At 40.5% G+C, this 19,056-nt stretch overlaps 5 protein-coding genes across 5 annotated transcripts; 3 read left to right on the top strand and 2 right to left on the bottom strand.

The window, feature by feature from the left end:
• Positions 1-1,011: 1,011 nt before the first annotated feature.
• On the top strand, positions 1,012-4,557 carry EAF02_003265 (uncharacterized protein; the record flags this gene model as incomplete). Its single annotated transcript, XM_038899313.1, has 1 exon — positions 1,012-4,557. The coding sequence occupies one exon, from the start codon at positions 1,012-1,014 to the stop codon at positions 4,555-4,557; it is 3,546 nt and encodes a 1,181-aa protein (XP_038761601.1).
• Positions 4,558-5,501: 944 nt separating this feature from the next.
• On the bottom strand, positions 5,502-7,530 carry EAF02_003264 (uncharacterized protein). Its single transcript, XM_038899312.1, has 2 exons — positions 6,927-7,530; positions 5,502-6,785 (listed from the first exon to the last, which is right to left on the bottom strand). Exons 1-2 carry the CDS (start codon positions 6,930-6,932, stop codon positions 5,673-5,675), a joined length of 1,119 nt encoding a protein of 372 aa, XP_038761600.1. The 5' UTR covers positions 6,933-7,530; the 3' UTR covers positions 5,502-5,672.
• A 1,935-nt stretch (positions 7,531-9,465) lies between these two features.
• On the top strand, positions 9,466-11,369 carry EAF02_003263 (uncharacterized protein; the record flags this gene model as incomplete). Its single annotated transcript, XM_038899311.1, has 3 exons — positions 9,466-9,504; positions 9,574-10,915; positions 10,966-11,369. 3 exons carry the CDS (start codon positions 9,466-9,468, stop codon positions 11,367-11,369), a joined length of 1,785 nt encoding a protein of 594 aa, XP_038761599.1.
• Positions 11,370-13,212: 1,843 nt separating this feature from the next.
• EAF02_003262 (uncharacterized protein) lies at positions 13,213-13,572 on the bottom strand (the record flags this gene model as incomplete). The annotated part of the gene is made up of 1 exon (XM_038899310.1): positions 13,213-13,572. The coding sequence occupies one exon, from the start codon at positions 13,570-13,572 to the stop codon at positions 13,213-13,215; it is 360 nt and encodes a 119-aa protein (XP_038761598.1).
• A 1,066-nt stretch (positions 13,573-14,638) lies between these two features.
• On the top strand, positions 14,639-15,126 carry EAF02_003261 (uncharacterized protein; the record flags this gene model as incomplete). The annotated part of the gene is made up of 2 exons (XM_038899309.1): positions 14,639-14,959; positions 15,121-15,126. The coding sequence occupies 2 exons, from the start codon at positions 14,639-14,641 to the stop codon at positions 15,124-15,126; spliced, it is 327 nt and encodes a 108-aa protein (XP_038761597.1).
• Between the last annotated feature and the right edge of the window lie 3,930 nt (positions 15,127-19,056).

Below are 19,056 nucleotides of genomic sequence, written 5' to 3'. Positions count from 1 at the left end.
CAGAGTGGCTTCCAGAGGGAGTAGATAACCTTATCTACCTAGGTAGTTATATAGGAAATTTCATGAATTTGGCGAACTATTCGAATATCTCCCAAGTACGTACACCACCAGCTACCTAGGAAGTAGTAGGACAGGGAAACAAGCAAGCACGATCTATCAAACCATAACTAGAAACATTTGAATGCATTGACTTTGGAACATGGAGAAAGTTATAGACTTGAGCACACCAGGCATTGTGAGACGAGACGAGGTCCCTGTCCTTTGTAGAAAGAGTCCGATAGACTAGACTAGCAGATTAGCAGACCCGAGAGACAACAGGACTTTCTGTAACTTGAACATTCAAATAATTAATCAAATCATGACTAAGAATTACTACTCGCAGTTGAAAAAGAGAAAAGAGAGAGAGGGTCACACAAGCCGGGACCTTTGTAACATCTTCGCTCCAAAAGTCCCTCGGTCCTACAAACACTTTGTCTTCTTCTTTTTTCCTTTGTAGCTCTTCCACTTTACATTTATTTCCTTCTCACATCTTGTCTTGATCCATTCATTCGTTTGTGAATATTGACTTCGAAGATATACTACCACAAATCCCTTCTTTTCCTGGGCATCAGCACCCCGAGGTCCTTCCACAAATCGAATATCAGCCGCTTTCGGGCGTCACCAAAGTCAACACGTCCCGCACATTTCTAAGCAAACATTCGGCATTCTGACATGACGAAACCCACTCCAGACTGAACAAATAATCCATAACGAATTATCCCCGGCGGAAGCAGGCCTTCTGTTATTAACCTTCCTTCTTCAAATACTTGTTGATTTTTAAGTTTGTTCCCCATTAATCAACTTGCTCATTCGATAAAGACCCTTGTCCGATGCGACCACCCACGGTTGATACATGCAGCTGACGGAACGCATAGTAATACGGAGTGCACCGATTATTCCGATACGATATTGATACATAAGTCTACCTACCCTCCCAGCTGCTCCCAGCTTGTACAGCTGTAAACTGTAGGAATGGCTCCAAAATATTTGAAGGTTTCTACGGGAAGCACAGGCTCGAAGAGTCTTACGACACCAACCGCGCACATGGCAACAACAACTGTGAAGGTTGGTGGCATGACATGCGGGGCGTGCACATCTGCGGTAGAATCAGGATTCAATGGTGTGGATGGCATTGGAAATGTATCAGTGAGCTTGGTAATGGAGAGAGCTGTAATTATTCACGACCCAGAAAGAATACCAGCCGAGAAAATACAAGAAATTATTGAGGATCGCGGTTTCGATGCAGAAGTCCTGGCTACGGATTTACCATCTCCCATGTTCGATAGAGATGAACACGACGACGATACCAACGACAATTCTGACGATGACGAGTCAAATGGTGCGCCCATAACTACAACAACGTTGGCCGTAGAGGGAATGACATGTGGGGCTTGCACTTCAGCAGTGGAGGGGGGATTTACGGCTGTTCCGGGAGTGAAAACTTTCAGTATATCGTTACTTTCAGAAAGGGCAGTGGTCGAGCACGACACTACGATATTGACTGCGGAACAAATTGCAGAAATCATTGAGGATAGAGGGTTCGGAGCAACCATTGTCGAATCAAATACAGCTACCCCTCCTTCACGAACACGTAAGTCGCGCCGCGACAGTACTTCGAAGAGAGAAAAGGTCGCCACTACTACTATTGCTATTGAGGGAATGACTTGCGGTGCTTGCACATCCGCGATTGAAGGTGGATTTCAGGATCTCGAGGGTCTTGTGCAGTTCAATGTCAGTTTACTTGCAGAGCGGGCCGTAGTTATTCATGACCCCTCCAAACTATCTGCTGAGAAGATTGCCGAGATTATCGAAGATAGAGGGTTCGATGCCAAGATTATATCCACACAATTGGGTTCCAGTCAACAGTCGGCAGCTACCACATCACAGTTCAAGTTATTTGGAGTAGCATCGGCTGCTGATGCGACCGCTTTGGAAACCAAACTTTTATCACTACCCGGTGTTAATTCTGTAACAATAAGTCTCGCCAAGAATCGGCTAACTATTTCTCATCAACCAAATCTCGCTGGGCTGCGAGCTCTCGTCGACCTCATCGAGTCTCAAGGTTACAATGCTTTGGTCGCTGATAATGACGACAATAACGCCCAACTTGAATCTCTTGCGAAGACTAGAGAGATAACTGAATGGCGTACCGCCTTCAGGACTTCTCTGAGCTTTGCTATTCCAGTCTTTTTAATCAGCATGGTATTTCCTATGCTAATCCCTTTTTTGGATTTTGGTAGTTATGTTGCCTTCTTCCCTGGATTGTATCTCGGTGATATCGTTTGTTTAATTCTCACGATACCCGTTCAATTCGGCATTGGAAAGCGTTTTTATGTTTCTGCATATAAATCTATGAAGCATGGTTCACCTACGATGGACGTATTGGTTGTTCTTGGAACATCTGCTGCTTTCTTTTTCAGTGTTGCAGCTATGATAGTTTCTGTTCTTCTTCCCCCTCACACTCGGCCAAGCACTATTTTTGACACAAGCAGTATGCTTATTACTTTTATCACTCTGGGACGATTTCTTGAAAACCGAGCAAAGGGCCAGACCTCGAAAGCACTTTCTCGCCTTATGTCTCTGGCTCCGTCTATGGCAACCATTTATGCCGATCCAATCGCTGCAGAGAAAGCAGCTGAGGATTGGGATACCAAAGAATCAAAAGCCGATCACGCTCAGGAAGGAAATGCTACAGAGGAAAAGGTCATCCCCACTGAACTTATACAAGTTGGCGATATTGTAATTTTACGACCCGGTGATAAGATTCCTGCTGATGGTACTGTCACCCGAGGTGAGACTTACGTTGATGAAAGTATGATTACCGGCGAGGCGATGCCAGTATTGAAAAAGAAGGGAAGTCTACTCATTGGTGGTACAGTCAATGGTGCTGGTAGAGTCGACTTCCGTGTTACACGTGCTGGTCGAGACACTCAATTGAGTCAGATTGTGAAGTTGGTTCAGGACGCACAAACTACTCGGGCCCCAATTCAACGACTGGCTGATACCATTGCTGGCTACTTTGTTCCATTCATCCTTTGTCTCGGATTTCTTACATTCTCAATTTGGATGATCCTTAGCCATGTCCTGTCGCATCCACCAAAGATTTTCGTGGATGAAAAAAGTGGTGGAAAATTCATGGTTTGTGTTAAACTTTGTATCTCGGTCATCGTTTTTGCCTGTCCATGCGCTTTAGGTCTTGCAACTCCCACTGCTGTGATGGTAGGGACCGGTGTGGGTGCAGAAAATGGAATTTTGGTCAAAGGTGGTGCTGCTCTCGAGACGGCTACTAAGATAACACAAGTTGTCCTTGACAAAACTGGCACAATTACAGAGGGTAAAATGAGCGTTGCAAAGATCAACTTGGTTTCCGCCTGGAAGAACAATGAATCACGTAAGAGACTATGGTGGACAATCGTTGGCCTTTCCGAAATGGGCAGTGAACATCCTATCGGTAAAGCTATTCTCGCTGCTGCCAAGGAAGAACTTCGAGTCGGCCCCGAAGGCACTATTGATGGGAGCATTGGCGATTTCGAAGCTGCCGTTGGTAATGGAATCAGCGCTTTAGTCGAGCCTGCTGTTAGCAATGAACGTACTCGTCACAGAATCTTAGTCGGCAATGTTCGCTACCTAACAAACAATAATGTATCTGTACCCCAAGATGCCATTGAGTCTTCTGAGGAAGCAAATGTCAAAGCTGCTGGATCATCTAAAACTTCATCAGCAGGTACAACCAATATCTTCATCGCTATTGACGGATCTTATTCTGGCCACTTGTGTCTTGCGGACACCGTGAAAGATAGCGCCGTCGCAGCTATTGCCGCACTTCATCGTATGGGTATCAAAACTGCAATTGTCACAGGTGATCAACGTCCAACCGCTCTTGCAGTTGCACGTATCGTCGGAATACCACCAAAAAATGTTCACGCTGGAGTTACCCCTGATCAAAAGCAGGATATCATTCGCAAGCTCCAATCTCGTGGAGAATGTGTTGCAATGGTAGGAGATGGAATCAACGATTCTCCTGCTCTTGCCACAGCAGATGTTGGCATTGCTATGGCAGGAGGTACTGATGTCGCTATGGAAGCAGCAGACGTTGTTCTCATGAGACCAAATGATCTTATGGATATTCCTGCGTCTATTCAACTTGCCAGATCGATTTTCAATCGTATCAAGCTTAATTTAGCTTGGGCATGCGGTTATAACATCGTTGGTCTTCCGTTTGCCATGGGCATCTTCCTTCCTTTCGGACTACATCTACACCCAATGGCAGCAGGTGCAGCAATGGCTTTCAGTAGTGTGAGTGTAGTATGCAGTAGTTTGCTATTGAAGACATGGAAAAGACCTAGGTGGATGGAAGATGCTTTGTTGGAAGAAAAGGGACAACTGAGAAAGAGAGGTCAAGGTTGGGGTTTCGGAGGCTGGAGTGGAAAGGTTACGGATGCTTATAGAGCTGTTGTTGGAAGGGGCAGAGGTGATGAAGGGGGTTATGTTCCTTTAAACACTCTGGAACCTGTATAGGTTAGAGTTGGATATTGAATTGAATGGAAGAGTATTGGATTTAATTTGTTATTGCGAGATATCCTCTTTTGGTGTTGAGGCGTTATTACGAGTTTACCAGCGAAACGTATTCGTTATGAGTTATGGGATGGTTAAAGCTTTTCACTATTCTGTGTATTGTACAATTCTAGTTTCTTTCTTGGTCTAGACCTAGACGTGTAAAGAATATAAGAGAAACCCAATCAGCACAAGATAAGATCCGAAGTACTATGATGATAAAGACTGATTCCTCATTCTCTCACACACTTGCATGCTTCATCTAGCATTGATGAATATCGCAATGTGACCGTAGTTCCAAACGAAGAAGCAAAATTTTCCCAATCAAGATGTATTGCAATCTTGACCTCCATTCCACCATCTAAAAACAGGCAATAGAATCCAAGTTTTCATCCCGAATAGAGTATCATCGTGCTATGTATCACCCAGCAACTAGCAACTACGGACATCTGGATTCTCTCAATTTGATTACCTTGATGGATTATCAATCCTCTCTATTGTAAATTTGTACTTCTTTTCAAAAGCGAGATACGTAGTGTTAGGATATTAGTCTTATGCGTGTAAATATGGTACCCCATACAATGTGTATTTAGCTAGTTAGATTCGGGAGGTTTGGTAGTGAGAAAATTGTAGTTTGGAGGTAGAGGAGGTATGGAGCTCATAGTGGCTTCACCTATTTGTCATTGGTGAGTTGATACCTAGGTACTCACTTCTTATGTGTGTGTATTGGTGATGAGATGTACGCACGAGAAGATTTTAGCGAGTCTCTCTGGAAGTTTGACGGTGCTCGATTGCATTTCCTCGATTTTATCTATGAGAAGCTTTGTTGTTATGGTAATTAGATGATTTATTTGACATTTCATAATACATATTTGCCAATTCGAAAGTTTGTAATTGGAGTTGAATTGGAAAGATTGAGTTACGGAATTTGCTAGCTATGCTATATAAATCTTTCGAGTTGCACCCTAGTATTTCCTCCCCTGATATATACCTCTTGTCCCTAGCTGCCTTATATACTACCAATACACAATCTTGGGATTCTCATCTAGAAATGCCTGATTCTGCGTCACCGGTTTCATTTATTTACTACCTTTCTCGACATCGATATCAACATTCTCTCGACTCCCCACTGCTTCAGGTGTAACCCCTCCACTAGCATTACTACCTACTGCTGTCTCTGCGTCAGCCTCCCCATCCTCAACTTTGATATTCCTCTCCGGAAATAACTCATCATCCCCTTCAACACTCCACTCTCTCCATTCCCCCTTGAAGCCCCTCATCCACTCCCACCTAACTTCTCCCGCACCTTCTTTACCTTTCAACGGCATCCCTCCCAATCCCCCTTTCCTGAAATCTCCCTGCACCTTTGTTCGGTTCGGAACGATAAACCTCCTATCCACCCTCATGACCGCAAATAAGAAAAGCACCACAATCTCAATCCCAAAATCAAAGATATAAAAACATGCTTTACCATGATACCACGCGGGATCATCGATGGCTCTCGGTACATATGCCGTCCCTGCTCTGAAAGCCGCTCCGAGAGTAAGCAGTACCGATGTTCCCAGTACCAATCGAATTTTCGTTCTCAATTTCCCGGTCCCAAATTTTTCTACCTGGTTCCGAGGGAGAAGCAGCCGTAAGGCCAGGAGTGGAATTGGAGCGAATGCGAAGATGGCAAAATACGTATTAACAACCAATACTATAACCCGATCGGTCCACAAAATATGTGGATCTAGTGTAAAGAAATTCTCGACAAGAACCGATATATTTATGATCAATCCTGCAAACAGACTCACATACCCTACGCGAAAACAAGTCCGGACCGATTGTTTCCATGCCCACGGATGATATGCCCTCAATAATCGACTTGTGAAAATGATATTGATGAGGTATAACAATATTGTGCCTGCAGCGACGAAAACTTGAGCCGCGAGCGCGAGACGGATGTTGGAGGGGTAGGATGCCCAGATGATACGAAGAGCGCAGGTTATGACGCGGGAAAAGGAAAAGCCGAATGCCATGCCAGACATGAGGAATTTTTGGCCGCGGCGGAAGTTTATCTGGAGGAGGGACATGTGGATGATGGAGGAGAGGAGGAAGAGGAGCATAAATATTGTGGTGAGGGGTGTATCGATTAGGTGGGTGGGTGTGAGGCCTATGACGGCGGATTTTGGGGGGTAAGGTGGTGACATCTTGATGGTGTGTTAGTTTTGTATTTGGTGGTCAGAAGGGAGATTGTGTAGAAGTGGCAGGAGGTGGAGAGAAGGAGGATAACGTTGGGGGAAATGATTGATGAGAGGGACATATAAGGGTATGAAGGGGAGTGAACTTACATTCATAGTATTTGAGGCAATTTGGCTTCTCAATTGAAGAGGAAAGAAATCTCCACGTGGTTTACACAACGAGTCGATACTTTCAGACCTCTTTCCTCAGAAACGTTCTGTCGGATCCTATCGTTCCGTCGACACGACAATCACATACGCTCTTACAGCAATGGAAGTGAAATACGTTTTATGAGTCCAAGCTCTTATTTCAAACTTCACCTTAACTTTACCGACAGACAAGATGATAAAAAAGCAGAGATGAAAGAAAACTTGCAGACTCTTTAATCTAAAGTAGCACAAGGTAGAAAGAATGTCATGAAGCGGAACTACCACATCTTATAAGATACACCAGCTCCTTGATAAGATATTGAATCTGTCTAGTAGTAATCTCTGGTTGCCTTGCACCTCGATACACAACATTCGATATTTTTGTAGCCATCTTTCGTACCGTGTCAATCCTCCAACCAGGAAACGGAATTCAAGACTAAAGATACATCAGTCCGCAATTATAAATCTAATTGCCATTTCCATATTCACCTCCGCTCGAGTTCCCCTACCTAGATGCCGTCTGCAACTCGAGCTCAGCCTCGATCCTCACCATATAGCTGTTGGTCATATTATCATTCCCAACCAACAGTGAATACAACAAAGAAATCGGAATTTCGCTCTTACCGATGACCGATTTTCATATATATTTTTATACTTCACCACAGGACTGTTAGTTCTTGATTGGTTTGTCCCGTTTTCTCCACGAGAGGATTTCATGTTGTCCATTTTCATCCTATTTCTTACAGCTAGAACCAGGGGTCAGGCGAAAAATAGATCCCGAGTACCGACACCTACTTCATACACTCTTCCCGATACCCCCGCTCACGCCGCTGAATATTAAGCATCGGGGCGTTCAGATTAAGCCATCATCTGAAAAATCAAAGATCTACGTAAAAAGCCCTGGCTGAATGGGCAAAAGCTTTAATTACTAGGTATGCAGATTGATTTTCGTGAGGAGGCGTTCTTGTGCGAGGGTTGAAGCATTTGCCAGCTATCTTGTATCGTTTTGCATCTGCTGTGCTAAGGTTACATCGCTAATGTTGGGCTCCACTGATACGAATACCGAAATATCTTGGAAGTGGTAAGGTTAGGATTTGATGAAGTACAAAAGGGGGAATTTGGAGGTATCGGACACGGCTGTGACTGTATGTGGCATACTTAGCCCCAGGACCCAGAGGCCACCGAGTCGAGTTGGTGAGTATATAAGCCAACTAAGACTACAAACTAGAGAGGTATCCTTTACGATTTGGCCTATGTCAGTAGATGAGGGTTGGAGATTTGGTCCTGAAATTCTTGAGCATTGAATCGGGAATAGAGAGACAATTTGCCAGAGATACTTGTTACTTGCTCAATCTCGCCGGTGATAAGTAGATATACGTTTAATGCTGACTCCCAAACAATTGCGATATACCTCTGAATACCTGTGACTATGTGTATTCAGACCCCGAGGCTAAACGTACTCACCTCCATGTGACTAAGGTTGGGTTTCATACCCAAAGGCCTACTAGACTGTGGTAGCTGTTGCAGAGAGTCAAATCCGCAGGCATACTTAGGTTTCTCGGGTAGAAATTGGTGTGATATTTGTAAATTGGCTATTCGACGAACTAGCAGGCGACTAGCAGTCAAGGTTCGAGCTGGCTACCGGTTGAACCAATTCTGTTAGGTACATTTGCGATGAAGAACATAACAAGCATGTGGAAGCTGATTCTTTGAAGGGATAGTTGTTCTAAGTCCAAATGCTTCAAAGACTATTGATACCTATCGAGAGAGATATATGCTATATTGAGGCTGTTTGAAAAAGACAATGCTTTTGAGAAGGAAGCATATGCTTAGCGATATCTCCCCCTTAATCGATGATTTATGTTTGCCGATAAGATATCTCGGGACTAGATTGCTGTTTGGCTTGGACGTCGAGATTAGAAATCCAATCCGCGATTCAAGGGAAGTGAGGTATATTGAGGACGCAGCGAAATGATAGTCTGGTAACTATGGTTACATTTTTGTTTGCCTACTGATAATCTCTAGATGAGGGAGTACACACCGGTATAATAATCAGGATCATTCCATGACTGAGAGGCACTCTTCTATTGATATAGAACATCCAATTTGGACCCAGAGACGATTTGGTTGAATGTCAAGAGTTCGATAGCCATGATAGAGAAGAAATATGAAACTATAGAAGCTGAAATATGCTGTACGACTTTGGGTTGGTCGGCATCCCTTACTTCTTGAGCTTGGAGGGAATCTCGTGGGAGTTTGGCTGATGGCAGAATAAAGGCGGTGTACGTCGCCGTTGTGACTTATGACGTTTTTAGCCTGTATCCTTGCACTATTTTATGCACCCAGGCGCTCCAAGCACAAACCAAAATGCGACAAGCTCCATCTACTACAGGACATGACTTCTAAACATCCGTACATGCGAATTTTATTGATATGATTATAAGTTTGAATATAACTTCACTCCTGTCGAAACCTCAATCGATCTACAATTCCGAGCAAAATGACAAGTCCGGCTGGGAAACGCGGACCATCAGTCTTGGTATGAGCCAAACCAACACTAAATTCCAGTTGATAGTTGATGATTGCATTTTTGCTAATTTTGTCTCAGGTTACTGATTCTCGGGAACGACAACGCCCTTCCACAGCACGAAATAATCCTCAACGACCAAATGCCAATGGCTCGAATGCGCCTAGACCAACAAGATTCATATCAGTAGATAATGTTTTACAATACGCTTCTCAAATCCCATCAGGTCAAGCTCGAGGGCCACCGGCCGGACGAAGACCTCAGGCTCTAGATCAACGTCGCGCAAATGGTCCCATATCTGCTCGCATTGCACAGCAGAATGTTCCAGGTCGGAGTACAAAAATTAGCGAGAAATTGGTATTGATTCCAGATACGGTGGATGAAAAGGATGATTCAGAAACGGAAGAGATTATTGGGGCCGGAAACCAACAGCGACTTGATGGTGGTGGGGGACCTCCCACAGATGCTGAAAGGGACATTTTAAAGAAAAGAGGTGGTATCAGAGGAAAGAGTTACGCGGAACGTTTACCCAAAGCGAGGAGAGCAAACGAATTGGCTAGAGTTACTGCGTATTGCACGGCACAAGCATATAAAACAAAGGCCACGGCAGCTTTCGTCAAGGAGCGACACGGAGCCAAGACAAAGTTATACGATGATTGTCTCTATACAGTTTACCATTTACCTTTATTACCAGGTACCGAAGGATTCAGAGTACGAAGTAGTCCGGTTTTGAAAAGTCCAGGTGGAAAAGCAGTACTAGATGAAGAGATAGAAAGGAGTGAGAATCGAGATTATCATGAAGGGTATTTCGAGGATACGGATACATACGGTGTAAGGGGAGGAGAAGATAGTCCACGAAATGAAACCGACGAAGAAAGAATCACAAGGGAAGAAGGAGCCCGAAGAGGTAGAGAGGAAACCCATGTCTTTGAACAAGGCAAAAGAGCCGACAGTCCAAATCGAGTCGCGCCGGATGCGAAAACCTTTGCAGAAATGTTTGTCTTCTCATATGGAGTGGTGGTATTTTGGAATTTCACCGAGCATCAGGAAAAGGATATCCTTGCAGACTTGACGTTTGCTGCACACAACACAGATGTATCACTTGTTGTCCGACCTCAAGAGGAAGAAGATCTCGAAACAGAGGAGCTTCATTTTGAGTACAATTCCTTCGTTGATAGACCACGAATCTTTAATGATATGATAACCTTAAGGAGTGGTGATCATATGATTAAGCTAGCAATGAGTCATGCTATTGCTCAAAGTACGAAATTGAGTTTCTTTGAGGAGCGAATGTCGCAGACTATGCTAAGCGCAGAACATATTCCTAAGCACTTGGCCTTAACGGGCCAACTTGGTATGTCTCGTACGGAGATTCTCAAGATTCTTGGACGTCTCTTCAAAAGTAGGGTAGATGTCAATCTTTGTAAGTTATTACATCTGCTTTTCGCTTAGGTTCTTGCTAACATTCTCAAGCATCAAATATCCTCGACGTACCCAGTTTCTTTTGGGATTCCGAACCCACTTTACATCCACTTTACGAAGCCATTCGAGAGTATCTTGAAATCGGTCCCCGTATCACGACACTCAATGAGCGCTGTCGCGTTTTCTTGGACTTGGCAGAAGTTTTAAGTGACAGTATCGCAGATACAAAAATGAGCACAATCACATGGATTGTCATCATCCTAATCATCATTAGTATAGCAGTGACAGTCACAGAAGTAGGGTTAAGATTCATTATATTGGAAAAAGCGGGCGCAAGTGGTGGAAATTCTGTAGCGGGAATGGCTCTTATGGATAGAAATTGGTCGAGATTTGATTTTAGTAAGCCTCAGCTGGAAGCCATTTGTGGAGTGGGACACACGATTACGGAGCTTTGAACTGAGGACTCGGGAGATGTTAATATTGGATGTGGGGTAGATACTTTGTTCTTTTTGTATACTGGAAGGCTTGGCGCGGGTATTGGGAAGGGTGTCAAGTGTGTATAGAGTAGCTGTATATAATGTGCTTGTAAATATTGCTTAATGACAACCAGCGTTCATATTAATTATAATCGAGAAGACAAGAAGGAATTTTGCTAAAAACTTTGCTGTGAACTCTCGTAATGAGCATTCATTGCGTAATGTTTTGGAAGCTCAAGTCTCGCTTATAAGTTGATTGTTTGCAAGTAGACAAGGTCGTTCTTGTTTGGTTAACTTATGATTTGAATGGACTCCTATCTTTGATGGTTAGATTTAATTGGATGCATGTTTTGATCGATTAGTTCCCAAGCGGCGTTCCCAGAGACACTAGTCGTGAGTTTGTAGAAATTTTGGTCTCCACAAGGATCTCGATGGTATCCCGTCGTCGTTTTGTCGGTAATTAGTTTCTCTCGCTGATTGTTGTTTTGTTCTATGGTAAATTACTCTCGCGGCACTAAAAGTCCAAAATATCACTCTCATACCACTAAGATTAATATATTTTTACTCTCATATCACTTAGATTCTAGCATGTCAAACCTGATTCTATATAGATTCTATGCTTTCAATTCTAGCTTTCAACTATATATTCTAGCCCTCTTTTATGACTGCTAGCCTTTGATTGTAAATTACAATTTAAACTATAGATTCTAACTTTTAGATCGCATATTCTAGTCTAAAAACTACAGAACCCAGCTACTATAGAATCTTACTGGCGTGAGAGTAGATAAATTCACTTTTAGTGGCATGAGAGTAATTCGCCGTTTATTCTATTATTGTATTTCTTTTCAAGAATACCATGTATTTGTAGGTCATATCGTCTAATAAGATAATGGGTGCTCTCTTGCTAGATCGTTCATCAATGATTGTGGTTCCCGTGAATTTTCAAAAGATTCAGTCCTTGTATGAACAAGGGTTGAATGAATGGGCTTAAGTCATTCATAGCCTACAACAAAGGAGCTAGTCTTATAGCAAGGCCTATTTAAGGATTGCATCTTCCTGTAATTAGAATACACATTGAAAACCAGAGTCTACATCTTAGGTTCCACGCCATTCGTGTCCTTCTCAAACCAACAGTCCTCCATATCATTTAAGTGTCGAGGGGCCTTTGAAAAAATTAGTGATAGGGCTCTCATTCGTCGGTCAGTTGCTGGATTGTGTGTAGCAGACATCCTTCCAAACATCCACAGTCATATCATTTTCCGGAAACACGTGGAGCTACTGGAGGATCTAAAAAGCTTACCTTTGGATTCTATCCATTTAGGACCTACAAAAATCACTTAAGATCTCAAATCACATCATATCACAATCAAATAGAGCTTCAGCAATAAGATGTAAGAGCAGCAGATCAATTAGCTGAACCGACTTTCCGATATTCCCTACTCAAACCCATAATCCTATAACGAAAAGACTCCATCATGTCCAATAAATGCTCATACCCAGAAATCCGTTCATAAACCATAATCTCGTAAGTCATGAGTTTATAATACATGGGCTGACATATCCATATCCAAACCCAGCAACGAAAAAAGACGAAATCGATAAAGTATTAGCGGCCGATCTGAGTGGGTCGCCACAAAAAAACATTGTCCTGAATTTAGTTGAATGGTAGGTATCCTTTGACTGTTTGTCTAGATTGAGAAATACAGATTTGCAGAGTCGTTTATATCGAATATGAATCAACGATAAATGCTCAGATTTTCAACTATGATGGTCTTCCCAAAGAGGCCAATGTGATCGCCTCCACTCTACCAGACTATGTCCCCTATCTGCCAGGTCTTCGGGCAGCGGCAGTTGCCTTCTGAGCAGTAACCTTGGCCTTCCCATCCTCAGCCTTTGCCTTTGCGGCAGCTTCCTTTGCCTTCTTCTCCGCAACCTGACGAGCTTTCACATTATCCTTGTGATCTGGGTGTTTGTATCCACATCCGTTAGGACAGGTGTCGGAAGTGCGAAGAAATGTATAGTCCTTCTTGTCTGGACCAACAGCGCAAGTGGGGCAATAGCATTGGTGAGTGAGGCAGTATTTGAGCTGTTTGTTTGGTCCATATCCTTCCATGTGACAATTACCCGTCATTTTCTTCATACCGGGGCAGTGGTGAGTCTTGGCGGAATGTCCGGCAGGCATGATTAATTTTTAGTGATGTTGGAAAGTGGGCGATTTGGTGTATGATTCTGTGTTAATCGTGTGTTTGTAAATGACGTCTTGAGGATGGATGCTAAGTTGATAGAAGAAGTTGAGTTTCGTTAATGAAGAATTCTGATATGCGGTTGATGACTTCAAGTTTATGATGGAGGAAAGAAGGAGAGGCAGCCTCTGGGACAAGATATAGCCATCTTGATTGAATTACTGTACAGCTGATAAGAATCACAATCACATGTGGCAGTAACGGTAGTATAGCAATCTTAAATCGTTGTATTAAGATTACGGTGATGATGTGATTGATTAAGCGAGAATTGAATTAGGGGAGAGTTGAGACGATATAAACGGCTCATGCCGTATATGGAAGAAACAAGCACAAAAAGTAAGCTACGATAGATCATAATACAGGTATGATAATCGAGGGGAAATTGAACAATCCCAAAAGTAGCAACCATGCGGTATTCCCTCTACCGTACAAAATCATGAACAAGAATGATGCTTTTGAGAAATGTATGCTTTTATGAACACCAATGACTAGATCTTTGAGAAGCCAAGTTGAGGACTCACAATTTCGTATTGAAGAATGAGATCCGTCATTTATACTTAGCAATGATAGTGCGCTAAACAGTGCTACTCAAATTCTGTCACCAAGTCAACATTCACACATACGGCAAGGCAATTCACTTGATCATAGCAATTTTAATACGGTTTGTACGGTTCTATTCACAGGAGAATCAACCGTAACGACGTAGCCAAAGGGGTAAATGGGAACGTTCACGCAACTTATAAGCTTCAGCTAGGCCTTCCTGAATTCTTCTAAATCTTTTAATTCTAAGATTGATAAATTCATCTACTTTCACAACTTACCTTGTCAATAGTTCTCCAGGAATTCTCTACAGAACCCAAGATATTTCCCCAGTTCTCTAAAAAAAATCAAGAAAATAGACCTACTTCTATTCATAGAGCCACTCTACTTCCTGTTCCTCGCTAGATTTTCTAGGTCATTTACAAAACAACACACACACTCCCGAGACTATAACCTACGTTCATCATGGTTACCAAAGATTCCACAATCCATCATTGCCCCAAGAAGTCAAAAGGTAACTGTCGCCGAGCCTATACCCCTGGCCCAAACTCAAGACCTTATTGCTCGGCTCACATGACCTACTGTAAGGAAGGGGGCTGTAGATTGCTATATCTTCTAGACAAACAGCGCTGTGAGCGTTGTACTGCCACCACCCAACAAGAGGAGTTGCTAGCGAAGGAAACCGCTAAAAGGGAAGCAAAAGATAAAGAGAACGCTGGAAGTAATAAGAACGGCAAAGAAAAGGACAAGAAACTTCAGTCACAGAGCGTCAATAAGAAACTCAAGGTATGTCAATTAGTTCTCTAATCCTATGCTCTCGAGATCTCCCGAAATATATACGAGTATTCCTTTCTTTCCAGTGTCATCTAGTCACTGCGCAATGTAAGCTTTTGGTTCCATCTTAAATTTCCTGTTTGATAGACAATTACTAACTTGTGACGTTGTAGAGATAGAATGTTGTATTAGATTAGTAAGCTTTCAATATCACAAGCCGCTGATATATATTGATCTGATACTAATAATCTTCTGGGAATCAATATGGACGAGGAAAAGGTCTGGGTTTACTGCCAAGTATCAATATCAGGATGTTCATTAGTCTGGATATTCAGAACCTTTCAAACATTGAAAGAACTTCAGTTATCAATTCTATCTATTAAGATATATGGTTCTTATGGTGCTAGAGGATGGAGGGGATGTGGGATGGCTAGCGGCAGTTAGTATTAGCAAGAACTCTTAACCTCATAGCTAGCTATTACAACTTAATTCATAACTCATTCAATCTCTGAACGCCCCCATACTCTAGCCTTTGCTTTCCACTGACAATTCTCATAATAAGAGATAAAAAATCAATAAAGACATTCTCAGAATCTCAAGAACGGAATCTAGAGCGGAACTATTATCTGAATCATTGCAAATACTGTGAAATAATCATTAAAACAATTTAGGGAAATTATTTAGATGAACCTCAATTAATAAACAAGACTTATACACTTTATCCTACTTTATCCTGATATAATAATAGTAGTAGCAGTAATATTTATTTTCATTTGAGGAGATCTCTCGAGAGATATTTAGATATATTGAGCTAAGAATTTAAAATAATATATTACTTGTCAGGGGACTAAAAAACTATAAAGGGAGAGAGGGATTCTTTAATAAACAGTTCTAGATCCCTAGTTCTGTCACGGTGTGGATACACGTGACCGATAAGCGATAAGCTAGGCCCTGTTAGGCTAGCTTATAAGTGAAAATTCTGTATATCTTCATGTTGGAAGATCCTGTATCGTAGTTTTTCGAGCTATATCTTAATCTACACTCTGTATCTACTGTTCTTAGTACTGTCGAATATAGATTCCTAATTCCGTTTGCCTACCCTGTGATATTATATAGCTTCTATCAATATTATTGTAATAGCAATATCAGCTCTGTATCCACTTAATTATTTGAAGAATATCTCTAAATTCAGTATAGTTGTAATAGAGGATTCTTAAACTTAATATCAATATCTTCAGTTGGCAGCCGTATATACTGTCGGATTGGAAAAAGCCAATCTGTTCCTTGAATATAAGGTTTGGAAAATATCTATTAAAAAGATATATTGAAACCTCTCTGTATAAACAAATCACCGCATAAAATATCTGTTTACTCAATTGCTTTGCCAAATCTGTATCTATTTCTGTTATACTCTCTGAAACAATATCTGCTGAATTTATTCTTGAATTGTCTGATATTACTATATTCGTCCTATTCGCTATTGTCTATTTGAGTAAACACATTTCTGATCCCAAAGAATTTGATAATTCCCAATTCGATTTGCAAAGATTTGTTTAATAGATATATACAAAGATAAGCTCGAACTCTAATTATTTCCCTATTACCTCCACTCGCCTAATTTATATTATTAGAAAACTTATTAGAAAAGCTTATAAAACTGATTCTCCCTAAGATTATTTACAATATTCTACAATTCACCAACTATAGCCTACTTTTGAAATATTTAAAAACACTTTTAGGGATTCCGATCGCAAATAGAATGCTCAGAACTAATTATACCTATTCAAACAAAAATATCTCGATTTCAATATCTACTTCGCCAAATTCCAGAGACTAGCTCTGAAAGGCAAAATGCTTAATGATACCCTGACCCTATTATTATTCCAAGGAATCTCCCGAGAACTACAAGATATACTATTTCACAATCTATTCCTATTCTATAATTTCCAGAAATATTCTGTTTATCTGTAATAACTCGATAATCGATTCTATTAACACTAACAACAAATCTCTCAGAATTGTTCTATTGCTTTTGTTTCCGCTGAGAGAAAGACTTTTGTTCTATTATTCAAATCTATCCGTAACCCTGTAATCCAACCTTTCTATATAAATAAGACTACTCTTCTACTTGCTCAGGGAGGAGATTCTATGGATCTCAGCTTTCAATATTGTATTACTAATAATAGTTTGTTTTAAAAGGAATGAGGAGAATATTATTACTATAGTTCTATTAATTATTTGATTCGAGATTGCTTATATCCTGATACCTATTCTATCTAGTTCAGAATTGGGACTTCCAGTTTACTCAGATACAATCTCGTTTCGAGAAGTCTATTAATAGGCAGAATATCTATCCGATCCTTGCCTTGCTCTTTGCTACAATTATTGCCCCACTCTCCGATTAGCTTATTCAAATCGGGAAATGGGACTGCCTGATTTAAATCGCTATCAGGATAATCCTCTGTATAAACTCCATTGTCTATTGTTATCACCCAAGGATTATTCTTGGAAAATGAATTGAATAATTGTGCGGATCTAATAATCCTATTTATTATCTTACTTTTGGGGAGAGAAACTCTTTCGATTTATATTATAATAAATAATGGTTGTAAAAGGACTGCCTTTGCTAATCGAAGTTGGATACTGTTCTAGAAGATTTCTAAACACAAACTATCTACTGCCTTCGAAGTTATTAGATTCGATAGCAAAAATTCTATTTGAAAACCGGATTATATTTTATATCCATATTAAATTTAGAATTAATAACCATACCGAGAAAAGAATCACCTTATATATGACTAAACTAGTCTATTACTCTATGATATTGGGTATAGTCTGGCTTAAGAAGTATAACTCTCGTATTGACTTTGCAATAAACTCCTTCCAATTCGATAGTCTGTATTGCTATAAATTTTATAATACTTTATTTTACCCATTTTGAATAAAAGTTCTTCCCGATATTTCTCTGAAAACCCGATTTATATATCTATCCGATTGCTCTGAAGACTTTAAGGATCGAGATATAGCTGTGATCTCCCTAAAGGTCTATTCTGTATACACCTGCCGGAAGTATGAAATGTTTCAGATCTTTATTGAATAGATTGATGATATCTGAAAAGAAAAAAGAGTTTGATTCAAATAATTTCTTATCTGAGTTTCGAAATTGGAAAAATGTATTTTTTTTATAGAATGCTAACAAACTGTTACCATACTGATTATATAATCATGAAATCCGATTCCAAAAGGGATCTGTATTATCTTTTGGAGCTCTATATACTATGTCTCAAATTGAATTCAAAGTTCTAAAAGAATGGCTAAAGGAAAACCTAAAGAAAAGGTTTATTTATTCTAGCTTTTCCTTTATTGTATCCCCTATATTATTTATCAAGAAAGCTAATGGAAATCTTTGTTTCTATATTAATTATAGAGCTCTGAATAATCTATCCATAAAGAATCGATACCTATTATCACTGATTAAAGAATCCTGAATAACTTGAAAGAGATAAAGTATTTTAGTAAGATTGATATTATCTCTATTTTCAACAATATCAGAATCAAGGAAGGATAAGAGTATCTGACTGTATTCTATATCCGATTTGATCTATTCGAATCCCTGGTTATACTATTTGGGCTGATAGAAGCATTTGCCATATTCCAGAGGTTTATCAACAACTTTCTATATGGATACCTGAATATATTCTATACTGCATATCTGGATGATATATTAATATATAATTGTATTCGAGAGGAATATATTCGTTATATTCAAAAAGTCCTATAAGTATTGAGAGAAGCTAGTCTATTTGTAAAATTCGAAAAATGCGAATTCCTGAAATCTGAAATTACTTTTCTTAGTCTAATTATAAGAAGAATAGTATTCGAATGGATCCAGAAAAGATATAGATTATTGTGAACTGGAAATCGCCCGAAATTGTAATCGATATATAAGTATTCATCAGGTTTGCGAACTTTTATTATCGATTTATTAAGGACTTTTCGAAGATAATTAGCCTAATAATGAAATTGATCAAAAGAATATCTTGTTTCTGTAGAATAATACTTGTTAAAATACTTTTGATTAATTAAAGAAAGCATTTATCAAAACCCTT

The sequence above is a fragment of the Botrytis sinoallii genome (genome assembly GCF_014898435.1).
Source record: "Botrytis sinoallii strain Bc 23 chromosome Unknown BSIN_004, whole genome shotgun sequence".
NCBI lineage: Eukaryota > Fungi > Ascomycota > Leotiomycetes > Helotiales > Sclerotiniaceae > Botrytis > Botrytis sinoallii.
This window is presented reverse-complemented; position numbering and strand designations above follow the sequence as displayed.